This window comes from Molothrus ater, chromosome Z, assembly GCF_012460135.2.
Source record: "Molothrus ater isolate BHLD 08-10-18 breed brown headed cowbird chromosome Z, BPBGC_Mater_1.1, whole genome shotgun sequence".
In the NCBI taxonomy this organism is placed as follows: Eukaryota; Metazoa; Chordata; class Aves; order Passeriformes; family Icteridae; genus Molothrus; species Molothrus ater.
The window spans coordinates 13543800-13571745 of NC_050511.2; the positions used below are offsets into that span (position 1 = coordinate 13543800).

At 41.5% G+C, this 27946-nt stretch overlaps 1 protein-coding gene across 1 annotated transcript; it reads right to left on the minus strand.

Annotated features, from left to right (window-relative positions):
* Positions 1-509: 509 nt before the first annotated feature.
* Positions 510-23430, minus strand: C6 (complement C6). The gene is made up of 18 exons (XM_036402992.1): positions 23401-23430; positions 21743-21900; positions 20761-20917; positions 17712-17856; positions 16945-17086; positions 16222-16360; positions 14076-14276; positions 12139-12379; positions 11333-11455; positions 10184-10350; positions 9037-9262; positions 7687-7858; positions 6646-6757; positions 6072-6204; positions 4915-5106; positions 4307-4397; positions 2594-2835; positions 510-691 (listed from the first exon to the last, which is right to left on the minus strand). The coding sequence occupies exons 1-18, from the start codon at positions 23428-23430 to the stop codon at positions 510-512; spliced, it is 2853 nt and encodes a 950-aa protein (XP_036258885.1).
* Between the last annotated feature and the right edge of the window lie 4516 nt (positions 23431-27946).

Genomic DNA, 27946 nt, shown 5'->3' on the forward strand with positions numbered 1-27946 from the left:
GTATTGATCCTTCCATTTGTACCATGACTGCAGGTAGCTTCCTGCTACCCCTTCCCCATTTGGTGTCAGAAGTGGTGCTGAAGTGCTTGCTCTGTCTGCGTGTGTGATACAGCAGATACTCAGCCAGTGAGACAAGAGTGAACAGCAGTCACAAGCACAAGGACAAAGCAACAAATGGCTGAGGAAAGGAAAAGTCTCATCCAGCTCTAGGGGAGACCAAAGGCAATATTTCTTTTCTCCCTTTCCATTTGTTCCCCTCCCTTCCTCTGTACATTCCCAGAGGTGCCAGCAATAACAAGTTATACCCTTAAACCCCTGAGCCCAGGACATTTTCAGACAGAAAACGGCACTGCCACCCTTCTCCCAAAAAGCTGTTAAACGAGCTGGATTTTTTTTCCTCATCCTTTTGTTTTGATCCACTTATCCTTTCATAACCAACCAAGCTTTTCCGTGGGTGGCTCAGTTTGCATTTGATGCAATGATCATGGTGTGTGCAGAGAGCAAATGGGTTATTGTAGGCAGCTCCCCTGCTCCAGCACCTGCAGTTTGATGCCAGCACACTTCATGGCTGCCAGCATGCAGTGACTGACTGTCCTCCTCCTCCCTGTCGTCTCCATTTGGATGCAGTGAGGGCGGATCTCTCCTTTGGGGCACTGGTAAGGCATCAGGCAGGAGCACTGGGTCTTTGTATCTGGGAATGAATGTGTGGAAATATAGCAGCAAATGAGATGACTAAAACCAGATTTTATACTTTGATGACATTTCAAAGTCCAACAGGGAAAAACACTAGTGGATGTTTGTGATATATTAGTTACAAAAAGCCTGTAGTGCATTCACTAGATGGTTGGATATTAGGAATAGAGGCATAATCAGCTTCATGTAACTGTTTTTCCAGCAATGGCCCATACAAAAGGAGAGTCGATCTAACTATTTTTATCCACTGGCTTTCCCTGACTTTTCTTCTAAACAAAGATATATTAAGTTGACTTTCTTTTCCCAATTATCCTTGAACACAATCTTGCTATGAAATGGAGTCTTAACGTCCATATTGTGTCAGCTCCTATCTCATTAAAGTTCACTTTATGAATACTAAGCTACCTACTGCTGGCCTGTGGTAAAGCTCTGTCCTGCTGGTTATTTCATTACCTATTTCTGATCTAATCAGGTTCTGACTCTTTATATTCTTTCCCAGAAATTCCCTAGGCAGAGTTTCTGCCTTCAGTTTTTTAAAGCATGAAAAATGTGTGCTTTCCTCCATTTAGCTTCTTTCATGGGACTGCAGGATCTTCTCTGCAGCATGTTCTGTCCCTGTATTGATACCAACTACTCACTTTCAGGAAAAACAAATATTAATTTCCTAAATATTTGTGCATACTCATGAAAAGTGGCCTTCTGTGGAGATGGTAAGGAGTTCAGTTCTAATCTCTTGAGCACCACACTGACTACTAATCTTATTTCTTTTTCTCCCCTTTCTCTTATTTTTCTGAACAGAGCTCCTCTGTAGGCTTTCAAGAGAAAAACACTGAAGTTCTGGCACAAGATCCGGCTTGAAGACACTTGCACAGTGGAAGCAGAACTAGGCTTCTTAGAGGCTCTGGAATAAGTAATTTTTTTAAAAAATACCACCTTTTCCCCAGGAGCACATGGAACCTAGAGGTTCCACCAGAGCATGTCCATTGATGGACACACCTGGTCATGCCCTCTGCTTGAGCCCACAAGGTCATGCAGTAATTTTACAGCCATATTTACTTCAAATTCTCTGCTGCAGAAATCTTGTATCCTAAAACAGAGGCTTAGGATTGCTGCACACTGCTGTTGCTTTATTTATCATTAAGTAGACCAGGTGTGATAAGAATCAGATTTGTCTCTGGCAGCAAGGGACAGAGTGAGTGTGTGTCACTCAGCCTTTGCCTGGCAAACACTTGATATGAGCAGAGCCAGTCAGCACCTCAGACATTTACAGAAAAACCTACTGCTCGTATCATCTGGTTACATAGTAAATAGCCAAGCTGCACAATATTGTTTAGAAAATAATCCTCTTAGGTTTTTTACCAGCTTAGCTAGTTCATTAAAACTCTTGATAAACACAGTTTTCACATATGGGTATTTGCAAATTTTGCCATTAAAATCCCATTAAGCCTGATGGCCCCAGTCTTGCTTTTGAAGTAGTATCATGATTAAATTTCCCAATTTAATTATATGTTATATAGGGTGTGGCCCAAATTAATTCCTGAAGTACAAGCTAGGAGCTAGTAGCCTTACAAGGAATGGGTGAAAATGTTACAAACTACATTTTTTGTGATTAAAGATTCAAATATTAATTCTCCTGAAAAAGCTCTCTTAATTCCCAAGTTCCTCTAGTGCCTTTCTAATGGGAAGTAACAACACTACACTAGTTGTGAGTAAAGAGAAAAAGCACATGTCCAAGCGTAACCCTGGGTAGCAGGGACACAGGACTGACCACACTTTCACACTCTGTGTGCCCGGAAGGACTATGATATCTGTAAATCCTGTTCTTGGATCAGTGAAAGTCAGCACATTTTACTTTTAGATCCAAAGGGACGGCTGAATCTCACCCATTCAGAAGCCATACCTTGACAATCCTCCCAGTCATAGCAGGTGTCATAGCCACAGGGCTCTTTCTTCAAGCTATCTGCAGAGAGCTTTGCCCTCTCAATAGCCCAGTCTAGGTTGGAATTACCATGGCAAGGGCCAACATGCAAGAAATGAAATGACTGCACTCCAAGGCACATTTCAGCTGAGTACTGACAGCTGGGCTTGGTCACATTCTGTTCAGAAACAGCATGTAGCACACAGATGTCTTCTGAGTAGTGGCTGCCCAAAGGAAGAAAAGAAAAATTATTTTAGCAGGCTATGGAACAAATCCATACTTTTAAACAGTACATCAGCATTGGATGAAACACAGCAAAGCTGTGGCCAGGCTGGAGATTGACCTAAAGACCTAAGGCTGCCCTAGCACTGCAGGACCTGGACCTGATAAAACAAGTGCTGTGAGATGGGGAAGCTTTGGTCCTATCCAACCATTGGGAGGTGAAGGACATGTGTCTGTATGGGAAAAAGGAGAGGCTGTTACCTCCACAAGGATGGGAAATTTCCACTGGGCCTGGGTGGCTTTTCTGAGTTAATGCATCCCTGCAGCTGTGTGTGCAACTCTCTCTGACACACGGGTGTCTTGGGACCAAGGGCAGGCAAAACCAGTCATGTGGCTTTTAGTTTCCTTTTTTTCTGTAATGCTCTCAGTTACTGAGTGAATTCGTTCCTTGAAGGTGCATGCATTTCCAAGCAGCATCATTTTGTGAAGCTTAGTCATTTTCCAAAAAGAGGATCATAAAATCATAGAATGGTTTGGATTGGAAGGAGCCTTAGAGATCATAGTTCTTGCATGCTCCTTGTGTCTGGTTATAACATTGGAGAAATAGAGAAGAGTTTCCAGGAGTTTCCAGGAGTCTCTGTTTCCAGAGTTTCCAGAGGTCTCCAGGAGCAGAGAGCAGTGTACATTAAAATGATGTGCTGTGGTGTCTCATTACAGTAATGTAATTGGGCTCATTAGAGAGAGCGCTGCCCAGAGATCATGGAAGGTGACCCTGCATATGAACTCAGCCGTGGTGAGGCTCATGTGGAGAGCTGTGTCCAGTTCTGGGCTCCTCAGCACAACAGAGGCATGGAACTCCTGGAGTGGGTCCAGTGGGGGGTTACAATGATCAAGGGACTGGAGTACCTCTATTATGGGAAAAAGATGTGGAAGCTGTCCCTGTTCAGCCTTGAGAAGAGACAACTGAGAGGGGACCCCATCAGTGTCTGTCAGTGTCTGCAGGGAGGGGTCAGAGCAGGACTGGGCTCTGCTCGGTGCTGCCGAGCAAAAGAACAAGAGGCAAGGGGGGAAGTGAGAGGTGCACAGGAAATTCCACCTGAACATGAGAAAGAAGTGGATTACTGTGGGTGGAACAGGGGTGCACAGAGAAGTTGTAGAGTCTCCCTCACCAAGCACCATCTGGACACAATCTTGTGCCATGTGCTCTGGGATGGCCCTGGTTGAGCAGGGAAGTTGGGCCAGCAGACCACTGGGGACCCTCCAGCCTGACCTATTCTGGGATTCTGTGATTTTTTATTTATTTCATAGGCTACAAACAGGACTGTACTTTGAATACAGAGGAACAGCTAGCTAATATCTTAATAGAGAGTAGTCTTGATTTGCAGTTGTCTTTTCCTGCTCTTCCTGTTCGGTGTCACAATGGCCTCTTGATCTATCATTAGAGAAACTTTGATTTCTAATTACAGCACTTACCCACAGTCTTCTTCTGGAGACATACAAACACACTGAGATCCAATCTGCTTTTGTCCTGGACTGCAAATACCTCTAATTTTGGTTAGCACATCTGAGAAAACAAGTGAGAACTACTGTAACTAGTAAGGAGTGAACAGAAATATTTTATACTCTTACCATAAAAGCTGAAATGGATTTATTTCTATTTGTCCTAAGTTTCTCTTTTCAAAAGCTCCCTGGTTGGCATGCCAGAACTATTTTCATCAGTCTTCGTAAAAATCAGTGGAAAATAACAAGAGCAGCTAAAGTTTCAATAGAATGCATTTTCCTACCTTGCTTTCATAAAGCCTTGTTAATGCAGTTGGGGTTTGGTTTTAAGCAAACAGTTGCAGTTTCTCAATTTCATTATTAAAGTTTACAGTACATTGCTTCCAAAAATTCTGAACTTAATGCAGAAGTTTAGAGCTGAAATTCTGTCACCATGGGAGACACAAAGGAAAACTAAAATTAATGAACAGCTGCTATATGTCTTAAACCCAGTCATCAGCCTTCTAGTTCTAGCTAGCTGAAATAAACAGCACTGTTAATACCAGCAATATGAAGCAGTAAGTATCTACAGGCATACTAACCTTTTTCACATGTAGTAGACATCATAATAGGAGGTATCCAGGACAGGTCTTTCCCACAGGTATACTCTGTGTGACCAGCAACTACAAACCCAGCTGGGCAGCTCAGCTTCATTGTTTCACCAATGTTGTAGTGTTGCTTAAATGGGGAAATTGTGACACTCTCAGATATTGGTGGCCTGAGGCATACTGAGACTGTAACAAACAATAAAAAAAAGCATAATTCTAGTTAGTTTAATGCTCTGTGGATATTTACAGAAAGTCATAATGCTTCATCTGAAGAACCATATAAAGACACTCAGTAATACTGAATATTTGTCTGACATTCAAAACTAATAAAAATTTAACATAATCAAGTCTAGAAATTTTCAGCACACTGTCATCGTCTTTAAAATATTTTTCAAGTAATAACTAAATAATGACAAAATGTTTCCAATGTATGCCAATATAAAAAATAGTAAGAAAATGGAATTTAACAACATATTTTAATTTTTCTTTTGTAAATGGAAGAAAGTCAATGGCAATAGAAATCTCATAAGTATATTCAGGTACTCCTTTTTAAAATGAAGACTATGTCAATGAAATTATACCAAGTTTTAGAAAACTTCTGAAATCTCTCTTGTTAGAAAAACGCAGACTGATTCTGATCCTTAATTCTTAACTGACCTATAAATCGTTCAATGCATTGATTTATAGTAGAGATTTTCAAGGCAGCCTGGGAGATCATGGTTAGAAACACATCATCCATTTAATATAAAAGATAGTAGACAAATTTCTGTAGGAATGATTTCTTCTTCATAACTGTATCAGCCTAAAGATATCTATGTAAGTCTGAAAACAAAAGGTGAGTCCTTTTGTTAAAGCTATTTAAAACTAGAAAATAGAACGATCTCTCAGCATCCATCTGAGGATTTTCTAACGCACTGCATATTACAATTTCCTTACAAAGCACATAATAGTAACACTTCTGAATTGAAAGAGGGGTGATGTAGTGACTCACGATGTTTTTGCCATGTCTACATTATATACCTTCTTAAAATGCTATCTTTTCAGATATGTTAGAGATTTGTTTTTAAAAGACCTTTATTAAAATCGTTTTTGTATGTTTTCTTCCCCTTCTATTTTCTGGGTGTGCATTTTGTTCATTTTCTCTTTCTTACGTTGGCACTCAACATGTTGCTGTGTCCAGGTTTGATCTGGCAGGCACCGAAGGTATTGGTAGCCAATGAGGCTATACCCACTCACACAAGCAATTTCAACTTCCTCCCCAACAGCATAATGGTTCTTTTCACTCTTAAAAAAAAAAAAAAAATTAAAAATTAATTTAAGAAACCCACACCAAAAAGCTCTGCAAGGATCTATGGTAATGAGACTGGGCATTGTCAAAGGAAACAATAGCAAAATCCTGATAAGATGTAATGAATGCATGCATTTCCTACAATGAAATATGAGTCATTCACTCACCAATATAATGCTAACTTTTTCCAGTTGCAGTAACTGATGTCATGGTTACCAAACAAGGAGTCAAGGACCACTTGAAATGAATTTTACCTTGACTTTTCTTCAGTTGCTGGTGTAGTGTGGTGGGCTGGAGTCCTGCAGCATTCTTTGAATACAGCGCTTTCACTAGCACAGTAGCTAGATTGGATGTGAGGCACATACAGCAGAGAAGCTGCAAAATTTCCAATCTCTGCAACCACTGCACTTTTCTTCTGTGTCATTTTTCATACTTACCCTGATAAAGCCGTATTCTGGTGAGTTTGGCCTAAAACATCCAGACTGAGGTTCACCGATCAAGACATTCTCCTCTCTCCTGGCTTCATCATCATTTATACAAGGAGCACCTCTGAAAAGTGAAAATTTGCTGTAAGGCTGTGTCTTAAGCATTCATTTCACCAAATAACCATGGCAGAATGCCAGGAGAGTTGCAAGTAGGTCATGTCATCCTCCCCCTTTAGTTTTATTCTGTTAAATAGAAGATGGTGGACAAAACTGCAGGTTGATAGGAGGGAGAGCATGAGAGCAGTAAAAAAGTGCTAAATACATCTATCAACATAATTAATTAAAGATTTTTTTACAGAAAGAAAAAGAGGCAGCAAAGAACAACATAACAGGAAATCTCTAGATAATCCACGTAATTCCTGTTGCCCCAGGAAGTGGTTAAAGGTGACTGGCCATGACACACTCATGACACATGGTGTCTAAATGAGTAACAAAGAACTGTGGAGCCCACTGCTTGTAACCCTCTCCTATTCACTGCGGAGAGGAAAAAATCCTGAAGCCTTGGGCTTAAAGATGAAAAAAACTGAGCCGGTTTGGGGCTAGGATTTGAAGTTGAAACCATGCTAAAAAGGTACATCAGGCATACTTGAAATTGAAATATGAGAAACTTGGTAGCTTCATCCAAACTCTCTCCATGACTGAGTTCAGATCTAAACCTCTAAGAAAAGAGGGGATACGGAAAAAAATAGAAACAGTGAACTCCAATGAAGAGAAGAAAAAGATTTTCCTTGGCTTTGGAAAAGAAGCCACGCAAAGCATCAAACAAGATCTACAGGCATACTTTAGTATGCAATTCATCAGCAATTTTCTAGGAATAAAAAATTAATAAATCCAAACGAGAAGCAAATTGCAGAGATTTTCAGAGTTTGCTTTTTCTATGCTCCACCAAAGAAACTGAGAGGGGAAAGTTGTCTGCAATTTCTCCTTGGAAGTCACAGAACCACTCTGGAACACTCCTTAACCATCCCATGACACATCTTTTGATCTTCTTACCTGTCTATGAACATAGAGATATAACAGTCCTCCTCTTCTTCCCGCTGCCCTTCACATGGCTTCCCACCGTTCATTGGGGAGGGGTTATTGCATTCCCGGGTCCTTCTTCTTTTGAAGGAAGCATCACATGGACTCCATTCAGACCAGCAACCCCATCGGCCATCAACAGCAACTGCAAGGAATAAAAGAGACACCATCTTTTATTGGCAGGCCAGTACCATACACAATATTTACTTTAAGGCAACATATGAGAGGGATGATGGTAAATTCATATTAGCCATTTTCAGAAAATTTAAAATTGTTAAGTTTAGGGGAATAGATTGTATCTAGAACGTAAAATTTTTCAAAAGGTGTCCAGTCAAATTCCAGCTGCTTCATAAAACCCAAAAATACATTTACCTTTCTATTTTTGGTTGCAAGTAACATTAAAACTCAGAGGCAGCATATTTTATACTTTTATTGCACTCACAGATGTGTGTGTTTTCATGGTACTTACAAGTTTCTTAGATAGGTCATTATTTAATGAGTTTTCAAATAAATTTGAGTTCTCACACCATGTCTAAACTCAAAATCTACATCTTATGCCAGTTACATTTAAAGATTACTATCACTGTTTTCTCTTAACCCCTGGCATCTATTACCACCATGAAACATGCATATTTTTTTTCCATGCACACCCTTTCTTTTCTGCATGCAATAGACTGTCTGTATCCATCTCTGTCTTCAGTTGTTTTTTTCTTTCAATATACTCCTCCATCAGGGTCAGATAATGAAAACTGTACCTGCCTGAGTGACTTTAACTTATGTTCCCTTTTGACTGGGAATATAAACATGTATAATGTCTCCTTTGTTTCCATTAGGTATGGCACTAGTGCAAATTTAATTCAAAAATGTTTTTGCATTAAATTGCTCTTTAAATTTTCCAGACTGGTGATTATGTTCTCTCTCCTTATGACAACTGAGTTTTCCTTCTAAACTGTAATCAACAATTTTTATGCTCATTACCCATTTAGTCTTAAGCATAATAGGCTATAGGGAAAACTAGCAATGTTAAGCAATGGGTTTCTTAATTTTTTGCGTCAATTATCTTTGATCTCAGCTTCACCCTTACTGCCGAATAGCTCATTTCAGATTACCTTAATTACGTAGCTAAGGAATATTTTACCATGTCTTACACTGTCTTTGGAGTCGTGGCTATTTTTCATTTGTAATCCCTACATTTATTCTTATGCTTTTTGGGCACCACCATGTGGTGCTGTGGATTTAGTAAGGGCAGGCTATGGCAGATCAGCCCCGATGAAGAGACTCCAGAAGGCCCAGATTTGCAGGCCGCCGCCATGGCCCCAGTACCTGCTGTGTAGCCAGGAGCCCGCGTCTCGCAGTTGGCGCCGTAGGTGCCGGGCGGGCACAGGCAGAGGCACCGTGTCCCCAGGAGCACGGCCCGGCCATTGTTGGGGCACGGGGCGCAGCGGCACGGGTCCAACATTCCCGCGTGCTCCCTCAGGGCCCTCCGCAGGTGGTGGCGCTTGGTCACCGCGCACGGCACGTTCCTCACCAGCTCCACGATGGGCGACACCTGGCAGAGAGCTGTTCCGTCAGCAGGAACCAAAACACAGCAGGGCCCTCACTGGAGCAGCTAGAGCTTTAAAAGGAGCTAGAGCCTACATATGAAGCTGTATCACACAGGAATTGTGGATGTTTTAAAGGAGCACAGCAGTGCTATATATATATAAAAGTTATTGTGTTCATAATGCTTTTATCTCCCCAGTTTAGGACTCAGTGAGCCAGGGCAGAATCAACCAAGTGGGATGCTATGTCCTAAACTTCAGGACATTCTCTACCACACATCACATCACTTTGTGATGTAGGGTTTGCTTGCATCCAGTCCCTGTCATGTCAGACATCCCTATGTTGCCTTCAGGAGTTCAGCAGCTGCAGCAGGATGTGGTCAGCAGATCCCTCATGGATCCCATCCCTCAGTGGATGCTGCATTCAGGCAGGTTTTGCTGTTTGCCTCAAGTGCTGCTGAGCAGATGCCGTACCAGATGGGGAGGGAGACAGCTCGGTGCACCCACAGCAGCACCAGCACACTGCACTAAAGGAGCAGGACAGAGACAGAGAGCGTTGCTGTTTCATTTCAGTTCAGCTATGTGCCACACTTTGCAACATAGGCCTGACAAGGGAATGATGCCATGCACTGTTTTCCTGCACAGTAACTAACCCCTGCCTATGCCTGAGCTCCTGCTGGTGCCAGAGTAAGTAATTCACATTCCTCACTCTCAATCCTGCTGTCCATGAACAATGCAAAACTGGTGTGCCTTATAAACCAACATGCATAAGAAGCCATCCTAATAGAAGTTCTGTATGTTGATGTTATGCCCATATTTATGTACATTCATACATAATCATCCCTGTTTAGAGGAAAAAAATATCTGCACAGCTCTATGAAGAGCAGTTAGTCTTTGCTATCTCAGTGTTTTTCTTGTTCTTCTCTTACCTCAAAGTCAATCACCACAGGATTGTCCTTTGTTGATTCCAGCCAGTCTGTGAAGACTCTGTGTCCTGGAAAAGCCCCCTTTTTCTCCCAGGCCAGAGCTGCTGCATATTCTGACCTGCCACCTTTTACCAAGGAAATTGATCGTTCAGCTGACTCCAAAATGGAACCTGAAAGACGATTTCATTACAGTATTTTCAGAAAAAGTCTGCCAAAGACAGCATATGTGACAACACAACTATAAGAAAAAGTATAAGAGGATATTAAAGAATATACTAAGATTAATTTTTGGGAACTATTCTTGAAAAGATGAAGTTAAAGCTCAGAAGAGCAATCCCTACCTGCTATGACAGAAGCCTGTGATAATATTCCAAATGAAAGTGTTTGAGACCTGAACCATGGGGATATCCAGAGTGTAAGACAGTAGTGGAAAATGCAGAGGATGCAGCAGCCTCCTCTAGAGCACACAGCATAGTAGGAGGATACCTCTAGAACACACAGCATGGCAGGTTTAGTCCTGGCTGCAAACATCCAAGTAAGATACTAATCAATTACTGAGGACAAAAACATGGTGGAAGTGATGAAATTCCTATCCTTAGTGATGCAGAACATGACTCTTGCCATTCTCATGGAAAATGCACCAGCCTTCTGCAGTTCTGAGACACATTTCTGGCACCCCGGTACCTATATGTCTGCTTGGCATGAGGAAGGTGGGAAGGGAAAGTCAGGGAGTGTGTTATTGCAGCCCAACTCTCTCAATGAGCTCTGAGCAACCCTTAAAAAAGATCAGGGACTGAGTCATAGACACAAATTTCTAGCTTTGCTCATTTTTCAGTTCAGCATTCCTGGCCCAAGACCCAGGGTGAGGGGTAGTGTTTGGCAGATCTGTGACCAGCTAGAGAGCCAGTGACGCCAGATCCCCAGTGATGGCACTCCAGAGCAGAGAAATAGCACACCTACATCATAATTTCTTTTGCAAATGAGAATATGATATGCTTGTATCAGAGCCAGACAATGAAACACTGGCTGCTCTGACAGTGGTAGAAGAGCATTTGTAGTTCAACAAAGCTGAGAGGTCACCTGGGGAAGCTGAGGGAAATGATATCTCTCAGGGTAAGTAATAGGACATGGCCCTGTTCTCATCATGGTCACCTTCATGTTTCACAGTCATCCTGTTTGTGGTGCATCTGGTATTGACTTTCTTTTTCTTCCAGAATAACACACGCCAGGTTGTTTCTCTACGGACACACTCTGTTGATTCCTCAACTGACAGGCCTAGAAACACCACAGAGCAGCATCTTTATCAGCACAACCATGATACACGGCAGGCACCATGCCTCACTGAGGTGAGCCAGCAGCTTCCCATGCTCCTCACCCACCACTGGAGCCCTCACTGCAGCAGGCACGTGCTGCCCCACATGCAGTGCTGGACAGAGGTGTGTGCTTCAGCTACCCTCCCAAGCCCATGCAAGTTACAGCAGTGCCATTAAAGATCACAGCTTTTAACTTTAGATTTCTATTTTTGTGGTGTTGTCTTTTCATTTTGAGAGTCTAGCAGTCATGGGAAAATATTAAAGTAATTTCTAATCCAAACCATCAACTTTGTTGACTGCATCCCAAAAAGTACCCCTTATACCTCCCAGACCTCAGTCCTATGCTATAGGAACAACTGGAACAACTTTTCCTGGTGGCACCTGGTCCTGGTCTGAAGGTCTTAAGTGGTTTCACTGAACACAGTGACATTTACCAAATAAGGAATCTCCTGAACTTTTCAAATACAGTGTAGAGCAAAAATTTCTTCTTGCTCTATATGTAAGCAATGTGAGTAATTAATAGTCTTTGAAAGTCTAAAGAAGTTTTTGCTGTTGGAGATCTTACTCTGTGGTGTAAGACCTAAAAGCAGGGATAAGTAAAGCTGTTAAACAAATAATGATATTTTCTTGTTAAAGATTACATACCCGAGTTCTGCAGTTCCTCAGAGCTATACTGGTAAAGAATATCATAGGAACCACCCATCTTCCCAGAGGTGTAGTAATGAGTGCCAAAGTCATCAAATATTCTGCTGTATAAAGCATAGTTGTACTCCAGGGGCAGGTGGTTAAGTGCTTTTAGAAAGACATCTGAGAGCTGCAGATCTGACTGTTTCATTGTGAAGTTTGCAACAGAAATTACTTTATGGACTCTAATAAAGTTGGAATTCTAGAAATAAGAAAAGGGAAGTATTAGCACCTTCAGAGGGAGGTGAGTGCAGAAACTAGAGAAGCCAAGAGTATTAATATCTTATTTATACATATTTTAACATATAGGTCTGAATGAGGTGTCCCAAAATGCAGGAAAATTCCTCTCTCCTCTTAAGTGATCAGTATAGCCTTCTTTTTTCACTATATAAGGAAGTGTTGCAAATTTACTTGTAGGTCTCTCAAACATACACCAATACACATCTACCTACAAACACTCACTAATACAATTTATGGAGACAGAGATAAAAATAGAGGCTTCCTGTCTGATACAGTAGATAACACAAGGAAGACCCAAGGTAATAATCCTCCCGTGGATTTATTAAGAAAGGATTTTAAACCATGTCCTCTTTAGCCAACACCAGACTAAGTTATTGGTGGGTTTCTCTGATTTCACAGAATCATGGAATGGTTTTGATTGGAAGGGGCCTTAGAGGCCATCTAGGTTCAACACCATTGCTGTGGGCAGAAACAACTTCCACTGGACCAGGTTGCTCAAAGCCCCATCAAACCTGGCCTTGAGCGCTCCCAGGGATGGAGCATCCACAGCTTGTCTAGAAAACCTGTTCCTGCACCTCACCACCTTCCATGACAACAATGCTGAAAACCAATGTATACACAGAATAACTTTTCTGTTGAAAGTTTAACCTAAATTAACATTTTCATAATTAGGTCTGATCTGAGATTAAGCCAATAAGAAGCCACTGTTCCCCCAAAATAAACTTGCCAATTGTACAAGAGAGCTGCCTGATGTGTGTACATGGGCATGAAAGTGAACAGGTTTCCAGCAGCTGAAACTTCAGGATAGTTGTATTCAAACTAGAAGCAATGGACTGTTCAAGCAATCAAGTTGCTTAACCATTAGGACAAGTAAGAAAGGCCTGCAGCAAACTTCCATCATAGGAAATCTTAATGTTAAGACTAATATTTCCACAAAAGTTTCACTGTAATTGCATTAGAACTCCTGGGTTTCAACAGGCCTTATTATCATTCAGTCCTGTGGCCTTTCCCATGCAGAAGTGCAAACAATAGCCCATCATTTACTCCCATTAACTTATAAAAATACATAATCTTTTACCCTGCCAGTATTTATTTGCTTTGAAGGCACAGAATCTTATGGGAAAAATGTTATCTGTTCTGAGAAAATTTTCTGTGGGTGTGTTATTTCTGAGATTATCTTTATGACCAAAATGCATCTTGGCAGTTGAGACTCCAACATGAGACTTCAATATACAAGTCAATTACCAATTAAAAAATAATGTAGATTCATACCCACTACGTGCATATGCATAACATTCTTGAGTGCACGTCCTTTATTTTTTGAGTTGTCTGCTGCTGTTCGGTATTATGCCCTCTTAATCTGTAATTAGGATAGGGGAAGGAATGGTTTACCCAATATGAAAATGTCAAATCTATGCTTCTTAAAAATGGAATAAGCCTATGTTTTCTGTACTAAGTGCAGAAAACCATGATGCATTACAAAAGGTTACAACCATGTTACAACCAGGAACACGTTGTAATATCAGAAGAGGATTTTTTCAATAGTTAATTCTAGTGGGCCAATGTCTTGATAGGGAAAGTAGCCTTTGGCAGCTCAGTTCTGAAACGAGCAGACACAAATCAACTGAAAGAAAGCAACTGAAGGCAATATTAATTACCTTTTCATATGAGGCTTCAATAGCTTTCTTGAAGGAGGAAGATGATGTAACCTGGACCCGCGTCTTTTTTGAGAATAAAAATGGGATACCAAAAGAACGTTTACCACCATGAGTGGACAAACCGCTGTAAGAAGCAACGTGACTCAGGGGAGTTAAATCTTTGTAGAAATCTGATGTTACATCATCCTCTTCATCTGTTACCTGGAAATTCAGGAAAGCAAAATGCATTTGCATAAATGATAATATGAAATGGAAAACTATTAAGCAAAGAATTCTTGATTTTTTCATGTTTTTTAATGGAAAAAAATACTCCTTGAATATTTGAGATGTGAAAGTAAGCTACACAAAAGATGAGACTGAGAAAGGCTAAGAGGCAAAATGAATACAAGCTAAGAACTTACTAATAGTTGTTTACACAACAACTACAAAAAAGCATGCAGCACTTTCTTCTAAAGCTTCTCATCCCTGGGCCCTAACCCTTAGGAATATTTTTCAACAAGTTCCAACACACTTTTAAAAGAATTCCAAACATACATGTTGTGTCCACATCATGACTACTTCCCAGCCCCATGGCTTCTATATTGTACAAGACAGAGTTTGGTGCTTCCTGATCTTTCTTCTCAATTTCCAGCTAGAAGAATGAACAGGATTCCACAGGAGAGTCTCAGAGTATGCTTGGACTGTTAGCACTATACTGCATGGTGGATTGAAGGCAAATGAAGAGGAATTGTGAGCAAACCTGCTGATTGAGTTGGTAAACCTCCAGTGGTGGTGTTGAGCAATGTACCAAGATAACCTCAGCATCAGATCAGAAATTATTTATTTCCCAAAATTTGAGAAAATCCCTGTGTGTTTTTAAAAAATTAGGGTTTTTTTTTCCTTCTCTAGACCTGTTTGCTTAATAGGACTGCTAAGGATTTTGGGAAATGAGGTGGCCCATTCTCCTCCCCCACCTTCCATTTTTCAAGAAATCCTATGCTTTTGCAGGAAAATAGACTGGAGTTCCAAGAAGGCCCAATCCAGTGACCCTTCTATATGAGAAGCTGCTCTAAATGTTAAAAGATAAAGATGCACTCCTAAAGGTGAATTTCACAAACCATTTACAGTTCTGCAAATGTACATTAGCAACTTAATGAACTTTACTGGCTATAAAAAGACCTGGGCAAACCAAAAGTTGGTTTTCCCATCTGAATATTTCTGCAGACAGTAATTTTTCACCATTGTTGATAAATCCTACATGTCATGGCCAATTCAATTGCACTTTATGTGGAATGTAGCAGGGTGTCCTTTTTTCAGTTGCCTCTGTTAAAGTAATCCTAAAATCTCACAACACCTGTGGCAAAAATAATCAGTTTTCATCCATTAGTTGAGCTTTTTTTACATTCTGCATTCTTGTTTTCCCAATGCAGCATCTACTGGCTTCAAACAGGTCCTGCTCATACGTACACAGCCAGATGTTGTGCCCCAACCACAGTATTCAAAGCATTTTCTGAATGCTAGTGTCCATAAAAGAGGTATTAGTCGTTCCTAGATTTTTTATTAGAAGATTCTAGGTTCATTTTGGTCATTTCCCATTTGGTCCTGTAAGCCTCCTCTCCAGGCTGTGTGTATTTTGTCCTCCTGCATTCCAGGCTCAGTGCCTGCCTCCTTTCCTTGCTGCACTGTGGAGGGGCTAGGCAGGGAACAGGCAGGACTGAGGGGTTGAACTGGCTCAGGGAGGAACTGGATCCCAAGGCTGCAGGTGACAGGGAGGAAGCTGGAGTCAGAGCTGCAGCCATTGGCTCTTCAAGTACAGAAGTGATGCTGGAATAAGCCTTGTAGTTGAACAAACCTCTGCCTAGATGATGTCTGGCTAGGAGAAGGCCCTTGGTACCAAGTTGGAACAAAATAAGGCCGCAGCCACTGGAAGCAGAAGCTCAAATCAATCATGTTGACTCTGATACATGGTGCATTGAGTTAATACAGATCTGAAAACCATGAGTGGAGAGTGAACGTTTATCCTCTTTCCGCATATCAAATGAAGCACGTCCAAGCCTCACCAGATTGAAAAATTTTGTTCTAAAACATACAGTACTACCTAACACTAATTTGGATTGTGATCACAGCAAGGGTTTTACAGCTGGGAGGAGCTGCTGCTTGAGAGTACCTGAAAGCTGACAGCCTCCAGATTTGCAGGGACACGATACAACTTCCTTGTCTCATTGCGCTTCACCGTTGTGCACCGCCCTCCATTGAATGAGTTGCCGAGAACTTCCCCTCGGCTGTCTCCTGCGAAAATGTGAAATCTAAAAAAAAATTTATTTCCAGAGATTAAACAATTCCAGAAAAATGTATGGACTTGAAACATTTCATGGTATACAGCTGCAGTGAAGTATTGTTGATTTGATTGAGGGCATGAGCATCTGGGTCTTGTTACTGCTTTGAAAGGAATTACAAGAACTTCTCATTCACACTGAATTCATCTGAAAAATGCAGTAGCATCAATCCAGTTTCCTGCTTTCCAACAGTGCCTAACCTTACTGATAACCCCAAAGTCAGCATAAGGCAGTCAGTCTTAAGTGGAGACCCTAAAAATGGTTCTAGGAAAATGAACTACTGGTTCTCTATTTCTAGAGGACACTGTCAAGGACAGTGTTCCTTGACACCTCTTCATCTGGTCTACCAGCAGTGCAGAGCGGGACTGGAAGATGCAGCAGGCCAGTCCTAGTCTAATTTTTTTGTTGTATTGTTATAATTTCTTGCCAGTTTTAATTTGAGAGATTATATGCTTTAATGAATTCTCTCACATGCTTACTGGGAATTATTTTGTTCATGTAAATTAGTGAGGTAACAACTAAAGCTTACAAAAAGATTAGCAGAATTGGCTTACCCACTGCCTATTAATTGCACACCTGGGATGCTCTCATACTTTCGGTTACACACAGTCTTTTTCCTTCCACAGTTTCTTTCATCAGAGTTGTCCCCACAGTCATTTTCTCCATTACATTCCAGTGTTTTTGAAATACAGCGACCTGCACCAGAGAAAGAGCAGCAGCAGCAAAGGTTCATCATGTCTAAATGCAGAAAAGGGCAATCTTGTCTTTTTCCCTTGCAAAGGTGTGAGCTTGCCATAGATGATAACACTGAATTAGTATAAAGCCAGGATTATCCCAATTAAGAAATTACTATTTCAATTCTGTGAGTTTTGTTTTATTTCAAAGCTGTAAAGGCTTAATTTTAAGTTTGGCAAAAGGATATGTGGATAAAATTATTTAGTTTAATCAGGTATATTTAAATTGAAGCAAACAAGAAATAGTCACAAGCCTAACAAAAATAGTGAGAATTTATGTTCAGACAAACTCTGCAGTTATATTTGTATATGAAAAATTTGTGCAAAGAAATAGAATTGGAACAGTGCTACTGCCCAGCTATCATGATCATTGTGACACCCCTGGCTAGGGACTATATTTTAATTACTTACAGAAGAAACTGAAGAGATAAGCTGTTACTAATACATATAAAATCCTCACATAAACTTTTCTCCCTGGTCCATTTTCCCTGGAATTTATGCGCAGAATGTATGGATGTCTTTTGCCTCACTACCTAAAATTTGACTAAATGGTAATACTGCAGTTACACAATGGGGATTATCATTACCACTCTCACACCGAAACTTATTCTTGCAGTCAACTTCCACTATGTTGCAGAGCTTGGCTGGGAAACATGGACGGGAATCCACCAGTGGCTCGGTACAGTCCTGGCCCCCAAACTGGGATGGTCGCAGGAGTGGCCGGGTACGGAACTGAAAGGCAGAGGAAACAAGCCCAGGGCTGTTTTTGTGAGCTGTTTGTAGCTAAGTCCCACCCCAGGCAGAGCCACACACGTCAGTGCTGCTGAAGCTTTATCAGAACCACAGCCCTGGAGGAAATAATCACTCATTCTTGTCCTCCCATTCTGCCATGCTATCATCCCAGGTGAGGCAGGCAGGGAACTGATATCCAAGAGCCTCATTAGTCCTGATGGAGCATAAATGATTCAACTGCAGACTACTTGGTCTACATCACCAAAGGAATCAGAAATTCCATTCCTGTATCTTCAAGATATACAGTAGGAAATTATGTGAGAACAGGCTTACAGAGATTTTTCCTGTTCTTCACCATCTCTGTTGAATTAGAAATACCCTGACAGTGACAACCCAGCTGGCTTGACTCCTCTCAGTTCGGCTGTTGATGTTCTCTGCCCCAAGAATGTGTAGGATGTCTCTGCTTCAGCCCGCACAACTGAAGAATGAGTTTGGACTCTTCACTTTTTGATCTTGAGGTTGTTTATTAATTCTAATGTATAAAATTTTCTTTCTGCTCAGCTGAGATCTGCTCAGCAAGGCAGCCACGAGCACTGTGACCGCCCCCGAGGCGGTATCGTCCTTTTATACTACAAACTACGTACATCATATTTACTCTTGATTCCTAATACCTATCACCTATGTTAGACAGTGCACCTCTATTCTAAACCAATCCCAAAGTGCCAACATCACAGCAGAAAATGGAGAACAAGAAGAAGAAAGAAGAAGGACTAGACCAGGAACGCCCTGGTTCCTCCATCTTGTCCTCATAACCCCCATACCAAAAATCCTAAAATCTACATTTTCACCCTGTGAATATCTTATTATTACACCATCCAAACCTGTGTGACTTTCACATCCTCATACAAAGCTGGCAATTCGATGCAAGGGTCGAAATCAAGCCACCAGGTGTTCCGGGCAGCATGCCAGGGTCTCTGAGCCCCCCCAACAGGGTTCTCAGCAACTCTGGACATCCAAAGGGGTGTGCTGAGTTCCCACAGACTCCCACATGTGGGACCGCTTGTCTGAGGAGAACTGGATGACTTAGAGGACAAAAAGCTTTTCTTGAAAATTTCTGGGAGCTCATTGAGTTTTCTTTCCCTGAGGCAGCACCCTCCACACGAAACAGTAAAGTTGGAGGGTGATAGATAAACCACTTCAGATATATTTTCCACTCCACTTCACAGGACTTCCAGTGAGACCTGTCTGCATGTGCCTGAACAGTTTCTCCTCTAAGCATTTTTCCCAGTAGTAGAAAAGTACAGTCCCTTGCAGACTTCCCTCCCTGTAGACAGACTCTGGAGACAAACAGGGCAGGAAGATTCTAATGAAAATCAGTAACCAAATGACTCTGAAGGGAGAGTGCAAAGAACAACACCAGAAAGTTTTCAAGCTTGTGAGAACCATTCCTTACACTCCATTTTAGTTCCGTAACACTCACTCGTATTATTTGTCAGAGCTTCCACTTCTTTATGGCTCCCCATCAATGGGAACTTGCTACACTAAGAGTCCACTCTTACACTTAAGCCAGGTCCTCCATTCTGTTGGTTATTCCTATTTATAAATGACACAAGCAATGATCTTTATAGTTTGTAGGGGAAAATGGACCACAGTCCACAAAAGCCCCTTTTTGTTTTAAGAAGCAAATATATTGCATCAATACTTAAAACTAGCAAAAATTAATACATTTATATAGTAATATAAGGTAAGAAACTTGGACTTATAAGAGGGTATTGAAATCAGTTCAGTTGAGAGGAACATTCCCTTTCACCCCTTGAAGCTTTCTGTCTCCCAGTCTCTCATTGATTCTCCATATTTTGCTCTCATACTGCCCATCCTACTTGCAACCCCACAGGCTGGTTCACCTCTCACACGTCGAACTGCTTTTTTATGTCTTTCTCACCCTATTTGGGCATCAGAAAGTTAGATATTTATGTAAAGATATGATGTCTAGCAGATTTTTCAGGGTTGCTTTTCAGGCATGGATTTCTGAAACCCAGCGGTACATGCAGAGGGGCATGGGCAGTGTCTGTACAGAACCTCGGAGCTGCTCTCATGGTCGGCTTCAAAGCTTATACCCACCAGCCATACAAACTACCCCACACAATCTGCTGTCACTTCCCTCTATCTTCTACAACCTTACATTTGACAGCCCTCAGTCTGTTTAGGTCAAATTCACTTTAACCTGATGTTTCATTTCTTCCCTCTCTACTGTCTTGCCTAAAAGTGTACCATCATCAACAGAGAAAAGCCCAAGAGGAAAAACACCATCCTGGGTGTTTGTCCCACAGATACTAGCACAACTGCTCGTGGAGGTGGGGGGATTTGTACATGCTATGAAGGTTCAGGGAATGGGGCTCTGTATTTCTTAACATCAATCTCAAACTGATCCTGACAATCAGTGTAAGATATAGCCTAAGAATTTCTAACCAACAGCACTTAGGATTTGTTGACTCGTTTCAAGAGATAATTTGATTCTATTTTTCTCGTCTTTAGAACTTAGAGAATGTTATGGATAAGCAAAGATTCTGTGACATTGTCCTGCTTAAGCCTACATGAACACTTTACAGTTTAGTTGATTCTTTATGTGAAAAATTCACCTTTAACTATGGCAGTGGAAACTTTGAAGCAAGTTTATAAGCATCACAAGCAGTCTCATAAACGGATTTACTCTAGTAAAACCCCTTTCTGGTTTGATCTGCTTATTTTAACTTGTTCTGTCCAGCTCCTACTGTGTAATTCATAACCAATTTCCCTTGAAAAGGTAAACTCTCATTTTCCAGATTAACTGCTGTAAAGTTGAAACAAAGAAATCTGCTAGCATAATTTCTTGCATTTAGCCCATATAATGCATTTTCTACCTACTTGTTTTTTAACACATGGGTCACATTCTGACCAAGGGCCAAAGTCTCCAAGCTGACAGTTGATAGGACATGTTTGCTGGTTACATGTACGAGATTCTTGCTTTGTGCACAGCTGGTCACAGAAGTTTTGGCTATAATATTCATCCATTCTTATTTGCCTAAAAAAAAAAAGTTAAAAAAATATACTGGGAAAGAATAGACAGACTGTAGGTGTTCTCTACTTGTGGGTGAAGGCTGACAAAATTATTTGAACCCAACTAGGAAACCCTGAGAGATAATACGCATTTGCAGAATGTTGATTACAAGAAAAATCCAAATATGCCTTAAGTTTAAAGAGCAATTCTTTTTGATTCATGTCACTTCAGATGTCGCAGAGGATAGCTACAGACAGAGCCAGGAGGAAAAGAGGGGATTTCTCACAAGTTTAGATTATACCACAGTGCTGCATCAAATTTGATGCTGCTGAATCTTTATTTGACATCATCTGTTGTCATATAACTAATGGTGCAGGGAGGAAATCTGGAGCTTGTTCTGCTGTGGCATGGTGCCAGCGCAGGGCCCCCAGAGCCTCCTGTGTCCACAGGGGCTGAACACCCACAGCACTCTGCCAGCAAGGCCACTGTAGGACCTGGCTGTCCTCCCCTCATTACATCTATTAGCAGATACAGGTTTGTTTGGAGCCACTGGCTCCTAGGATTAGAATGGTCTGAGTTGGAAGGGATCTCAAGGATCATTGAATTCCAGCCCTCCCCTTCTCTCCCTGCCTCACAGGCAGTAATGTTCTAGATACTAAATTTTGGAATTTTAAAGCATTGCAATTAAAAGATAATCTATTTATCTGATAAACACTTAAGCATGACAATTTTTCTCAATATATTGTGGAAGGTGGAGCTTTGGACATGGGTGCCACTCTCCAGAAGTGTTATTTTTCACAGAAAACACAGAAAGAAAAACACAGAAGTAGTGAGGTGGCTTGGCCCTACCTGTGCCTGGTCTGTGTGCCCAAATTGCAGGTCTGTGAGCAGGCAGACCACGGCCCCCATGGGTAATGTTCACAGTAGCATCCCTGGCTGCTCCCAATCACCAGGCTCAGCAGGACCAGGAGCACTGGCACAGTCATGCCCATGCCAGAGGTGTCCATCTACAGAGACGAGCAACAAAAGCTCAAGAAACCATCACTTAGTTATGCCACAGTTCTAACAGAGATGTCTCTTCTAAAATGCAGAATTCAAAATACAAAGGTGCTAAGCAGGGCACCTAGAAAGGAGAATCATGCATGACAGACATAGCAGTAATTCAGTCAATACTTCAAGGACCAGAAGTCACAATGGCTTTTTTGGCCACTTATTTATCAGGAGTACTAATACAATTGTGCATTATTTCTGTTTCAGAATTTGTTTATAAATTATTTTGAATGTGACAAATAAAGATCTGTTATTGTTCTTCATTGCTTAGAATATCCTCAAAAATATTTTCTAGAATAGGAATAAAAATATGAGAGTTCATCATACACAGTATGTAAAACAATAAACAAGAACTTAAGACTAGGCAGCCACATCTATTAGCCTGTTACCAATTAATTTTCACATGCCTATAAACACCCTTTGTATAAGCATTTTATTGCAGTGAATTCTCCCTTTTCAAAGTTTTGACTAGCCTGCAAACAATCACTATTCAAAGCTCATCTGAATTTTCCACCAGCAGTAAAAAGAGAACATCTAGCCTGTTTCTCACTCCAGTGGTCTATCAAACTTCATTTGCTGGGACAGAAGGTTATAGCCAGTGTTTAGGAGGTAACAATACTTGGTAAACTAAAAAAAAAATCCAGAAAAAATATGTATTAATTAAAAAATGCAAACCTCATCATGAGCTTGAATCAACACTAAATCTGATAGGCTGTTACAGTAGAGAAGTATAAATTTGGTTTACCTCAAAAATCCCCCCCAAATTCAGTAGGACATTTAAAAACCAAAGTATTTGTTTCAAAACAATACTCCAAAATACTTTGTTTCCAAAAATTTGAAATTAATTGTGCAATTGTTTTTTGCTTTAAGTTTTTTAGTCACATATGCTATTATGTTTTTTATACTTTGCTGAAAAAAAATGAAATTGCATCAAATCCAACCATTGCTTCCTCCCTGAGCAAAGAAAGGCAGTACGTCTTCACACTGTTGTGCAGTGAGAACTTGCAGCACTTTTTACATGGAAAACTCATGAATGAATAAACCTTTCAGAGAGATTTAAGTAAAATCAAATAAAAAATATGATAAGGCAGAGGAAGTAGCAGCCTTGCCAGTGAGAAGAGAACAGATATTTTCTTTTTCCTTACCTGACTTCTGGCTTCTTGCACCCACAATGCCAGCTTGGAAAAGAGATGAAGTGCTACACAACAATTACTGGCTTTATTCCATCACTATGCTGTACATAGAAAAAAACTCTTTCTTCTTATCAGTGAGCAAAACACCAACCCATCAGTGCATCAGAAACCATATAAATATTAGCCCATGAGAGAGTAATTAACATTTTAAAGAAATAGAGCAAACCCCACAGAACTTTTCCATAGGTCTTGTAACCCGTATTCATTAAAGCCAACAACAACAACAAAAAAATCCTCCTTTCTAACTTACTGTAAGATTGTTACCTGAAAAGTCAGTGTACATTGCAGTCTCATGCCACCCTGGTGTGGTTTACTGCAGTCTTTCAAAGGAAAGGCTGAGGCTTTGTTTGATTTGGTTATGTTTTAATGAAGGCAAATTGATCTGGTGGGAGGAGTGCTCAGAATGAGATGGCCTCTGCACCTGCATGCCCAGGGAGATGCGTTCTGCAGAAGCGTGGAGAACTACCTCTGTGTACAAATGCAGCTGCCCAGGATGAGCCAAGAGGAATCAAAGTACATTTGCATTGGGCCACAGTGGCTCAATGCACTGCAGGTCTCCTTGTGCTGCCCCAGGGAGCTGCACGACCTCTCTGCCTTCAGTCTGGCAGCAGGAGAGTGAGAATTTGGTAAGAAGGCTCATGCTCATGACTCATTTCTGCTTTAACAAGGAAACAGGAGACAGAGTCCAGGCTCAGGCAAGACACCTGTCTGCTGCTGCACCATCTCCACCAAAGGGAGGCTCCCAGAGAAAGCAAAAGTCCGAATACATTTGAGGTTATTTACAGCTGTTTGCCTTTTGCCCTCAATGGCGAGATCTGTTCTCTGACCCTGGGCAAGCGCTGCCAGCAGATAAGGACTGTGAGCCTCTGTCCTGCAGCACAGGCACCACCTCACAACTGAGTGCCAAGGCAGGGATTGGAATGGTAAATGAGAGAATACACACATGCAAAACAGAAACAGCAATGGCAAGTTCAAAACCAGGAAGTCGTTTGCTCTAAAAAAATAATTACAATATGAGATATTGAATCCTTCACCTCCCAAATAACCAGCAAGGATTCCATGCAGAGGGCAATCCTACATTGGATCCCCTTGATTCCAGTGGACTGGTGGAAATATGCCAAGGTGTTAGAGTCCTCAAAACATGTTTCCCAATTTGCTGGGATCCAAGGTCATCTATATCCTTGAAAAAAAAACAAACAAACTCAGAGCTTCCTGCATAGCTTTATTTTCCACTTGCCTTTGCAGATTTTTCTTTTAATTCTGAGCTTGCCAAGAATTGTTGTTGCACAACTTGAGCACAAAATTAGCAAAGTGATGTTCTGCCAGATCCTTATTACATTGTGTAAACTTGTCATAGGAAATCAAAAGAGTCATCACTGTCTCTATCATTGCTGCTGGGTGGGATTTTTAAAGTTATGTGAAAAATATTGTGTTCTACCCTCCAGAGAACATCTTCTAAACCTCAGCACTCACAGCTCACTGAGGGCAGCCCCTCCAGTCCCAGTGGGACTCCAGGAGAATGCCTGGTTTCTTCCAGCCTTGCAAAACAAACCACAGCTGAGAGCTGCAAGTCAGTGTTCACAGTACATAATGCAGATGGCTAAAACCTTCTAGTTGAGAAACTATTTTTTTCACTTCTTCATATCAGAATAAATAGGAGTTACTAAAGAGTTATTAAACTTTAAAAGATTGCAAAGGAAAGACACTTCACATAGTGTAAAAGCAGTCTTTTACAAAAGCAGTCTTATAAGAAAAGCCATTTGCAATTAGAGAACAAGCTCACAGCCTAGCACCACACTTAGCATTAACAGAAATCTTAGGTGGAGATGGGCACAGGTAGACCTCACACCAAAGCCAGAGCTTGAGAACAGCATGGCTGCATCTGTATTGAATGCTTAGATGGGAGATCATGTAAATCAGTTGCCTGAAACTTAGAGGCCATGGAGCAAAGAGTGCTGTGTGGGCTAACTCACTTTTTGCAAAGCTGCATACAGCTGCTGATGTGCTCCAGCAGGCTCTCAGCTCCTCTGCAAGCTGGCAAGGGGACAAGACCAATGAAGAGTCTGGGCCAGAATAGCAAAGTAGGCACTCATGTTGTCACCAAGGTGACTAAAGAAAGGAGTTTTTCAAAGCGTGGCAGCTCGCTGCCTGTCACTGAAGGACTGCTCTCCATTTTATACCTGTTTCTCAAAAAATTTGTCTACAGGATATCCTCAAAACTATCTCACTCTCTGCCATAGATAGAGGTTAGCACTTGCATAAGTGGATCTTTCCCTTAAACCATGGGATGTTCAAGGGCATCCTAAACAGTGGACAGTACCCCAGTGTTCGTGTTCACCTTCTGTCCTGACAGTCAGCTAGAGATAGAAGCACTTAGAAATTCAGTCAGCAATATGGCAAATGATGGCTCCTACAAACCAGGCTATCTTCTAGAAATTATTTTCACACAGAAAAGCATCAACATGGAAAGATATTCCCATATCTGCTATGCCTTACTGAGTCTCTGGTCTCAAGTTCTGGTGCAGTGTTCCCTAAAGACCAAAGCACGAACACTGGAATGGAACTGGGAGCAGCCCAAAGAGGTCAGGTTATTGCCCCCAGACGTTGGAAATGTCTATGTACATATTCATGGCCTCAGTTTCATTATTTCTACAAGAACTATTTACCCAGGAAAACAAACACATCTCTTCAACTCTGCTGCAATGTCTGAATAAAAGATCATTTTTCAAACAATGTGAAATTATCTCAAAGAGATTCAATGAATTTTCTGCCTGACCCTGCAGCATTTCTAGCTGGATTTCACAAGGTCACGTCTCATCTATTTCCTCCTATATCTAATTTCTCATACTCAGAAAAACTGTGTTATTCTCCCAATTCAACCTCTAACTCCCCTCTTAGAGAAGCCCATGTTCTCATTGCAAACCTCTGCTGAAGAAGAAAGTCTAGGGCTGCAAAGGGGAAAGAACACAAGGGAACAGAAAGGAAGGGGGCAAACACCACAACATTTTCTGAGAGATAAGAAAAACAAATCAAACAGATCTTCAATTTAAGTGACATCTCCTGGTGTTTTCCATATTTCCTATGTACAGAGATGGGAAAAGCTGTTCATCCTGTCCCATAAAATTTGTACCTGTGGACTGTCACCACCAACCTTCAGTTCTTCAGAAAACGCATAGCAAGAGTTTAGTGCACTACATCCCTCATCTCACACCGGTCTTAGCATCAGATGTCTGTGTTCTGACAAATCTGGGGTTTTAAGAGCATAAAGTGATACTATTCACTAGACATTTTTCCCCCTCAAAGTCCTCCTGAAAACAAAGCACAAGAGAAATCTTCCACCCCTACACAGCAGATGAAAATTTACTATCAGGATGGAGCAGGAGGAAAATACCCCTTGCACTTAATTTAATAATTCAGAGAGCTGTTTTTCCCTCATATATGCCCCCCATGAAAAGGAATATTAAAAAAAAAAAAAAAAAAGACAACTTTAAGCACAAAGGCTATCTGAATGGCTTCAATACTGAGCTGTTCTGACACATCCTGTGGCGATAAGAAAAATGACCCATAGAACATCCTATACCCTCTGTCCCTCACTGGGCTGTCTGAGGACAGGGGAGGCAGTGCCGCTGGCATGGCGCAGCAGTGGCAGGCAGCCCTGCATGCAGCCAGGCATCTGTCACTTGTGCTCTGCTTCCCCAGGGATCCCATGGCTCTGCCTCCTCCCTGGCTGCCACTGCAGAGCTGAAGGAGGTGTGGGACTGAAAAGCAGAGTCAAGACTTGGAGAAGAGGGACTGAATCAGCACGGAGGATTCTGTGGAACAGCAGCACCTGTGAAGAAAAACTATTTATGTCCAAGGATTGGACAAGTAGATTCGGGGTTTATGAGGAAGAGTTTGGAATCAGCTTCCGTCTTCAGCTGCTTTGTTGAATGAACAAAGTCAGGCATTCTTTCTGTTATGCAGAATTTTCTACTTCCTTGAGTTTAATTAATAATCCAGAAGTTTCTACCCTCTTGCTTGTAGCCCATAGTAATGGTTGGCCTGGAGCTAAGGATGGAAACCCCAGCTCAGGACATTTGTTTTCAGAACAGTCTCATCACTTCTTTAGGCCACAGGATACCTGGAAATTAACTTAAAGCATCTCACTTTTAGAAGCCACATTGGATTTTATCCCCATTGAGAGCCCAGCACTGGCTCGGGCAGACAGAAGCATGACTACAGGCCTACCCCAGCCCAATTACAGCATAAACACATTCCCCTGAACAAAAAAAAAAAAAAAAAAAATCTCTTCTTCCAGGGCCTGAAATGCTCAAAAAGTGAGTTTCATCTATCACACAGTGAAGGACCAAAATTATGGAGAAAGTAAATCCCATGTTCCATGCTTGTAAGGCACCTTAGCAGCAGAAGAAGGAACAGGAACCAACCAGAAATGCTGCAGACAGGCATCCATCACTCAGTACTCAGCCCTCTCACCTGATCACGAAAGGTGGGTGGAAAGGCAGCCACCCTTTGCACAGTAGCCTGCCTTCCAAACGAGCCTCCAAGGGAGAGGGAAGGAAGTACCAGCTGAATAAGAGTCTGAGCTGGTCTGTGCCAGGAGAGAGTCACTCATCCTCCATAATACTGCCTGTAATAGAGAGCACCTCCTGCACCAAAGCAAGGAGCCTGCAGCAGCCACCACCGTGAGGCCACAGAGGGATGAATGCAGGGGAGGGATGGCAGCATTTTGGCCACGTGTTCTTGTTCTGCTTCATCAGCCTGGCCCACAGTTCATCGCTGGACCATGAACATCACTGCACATGAGCTGCCA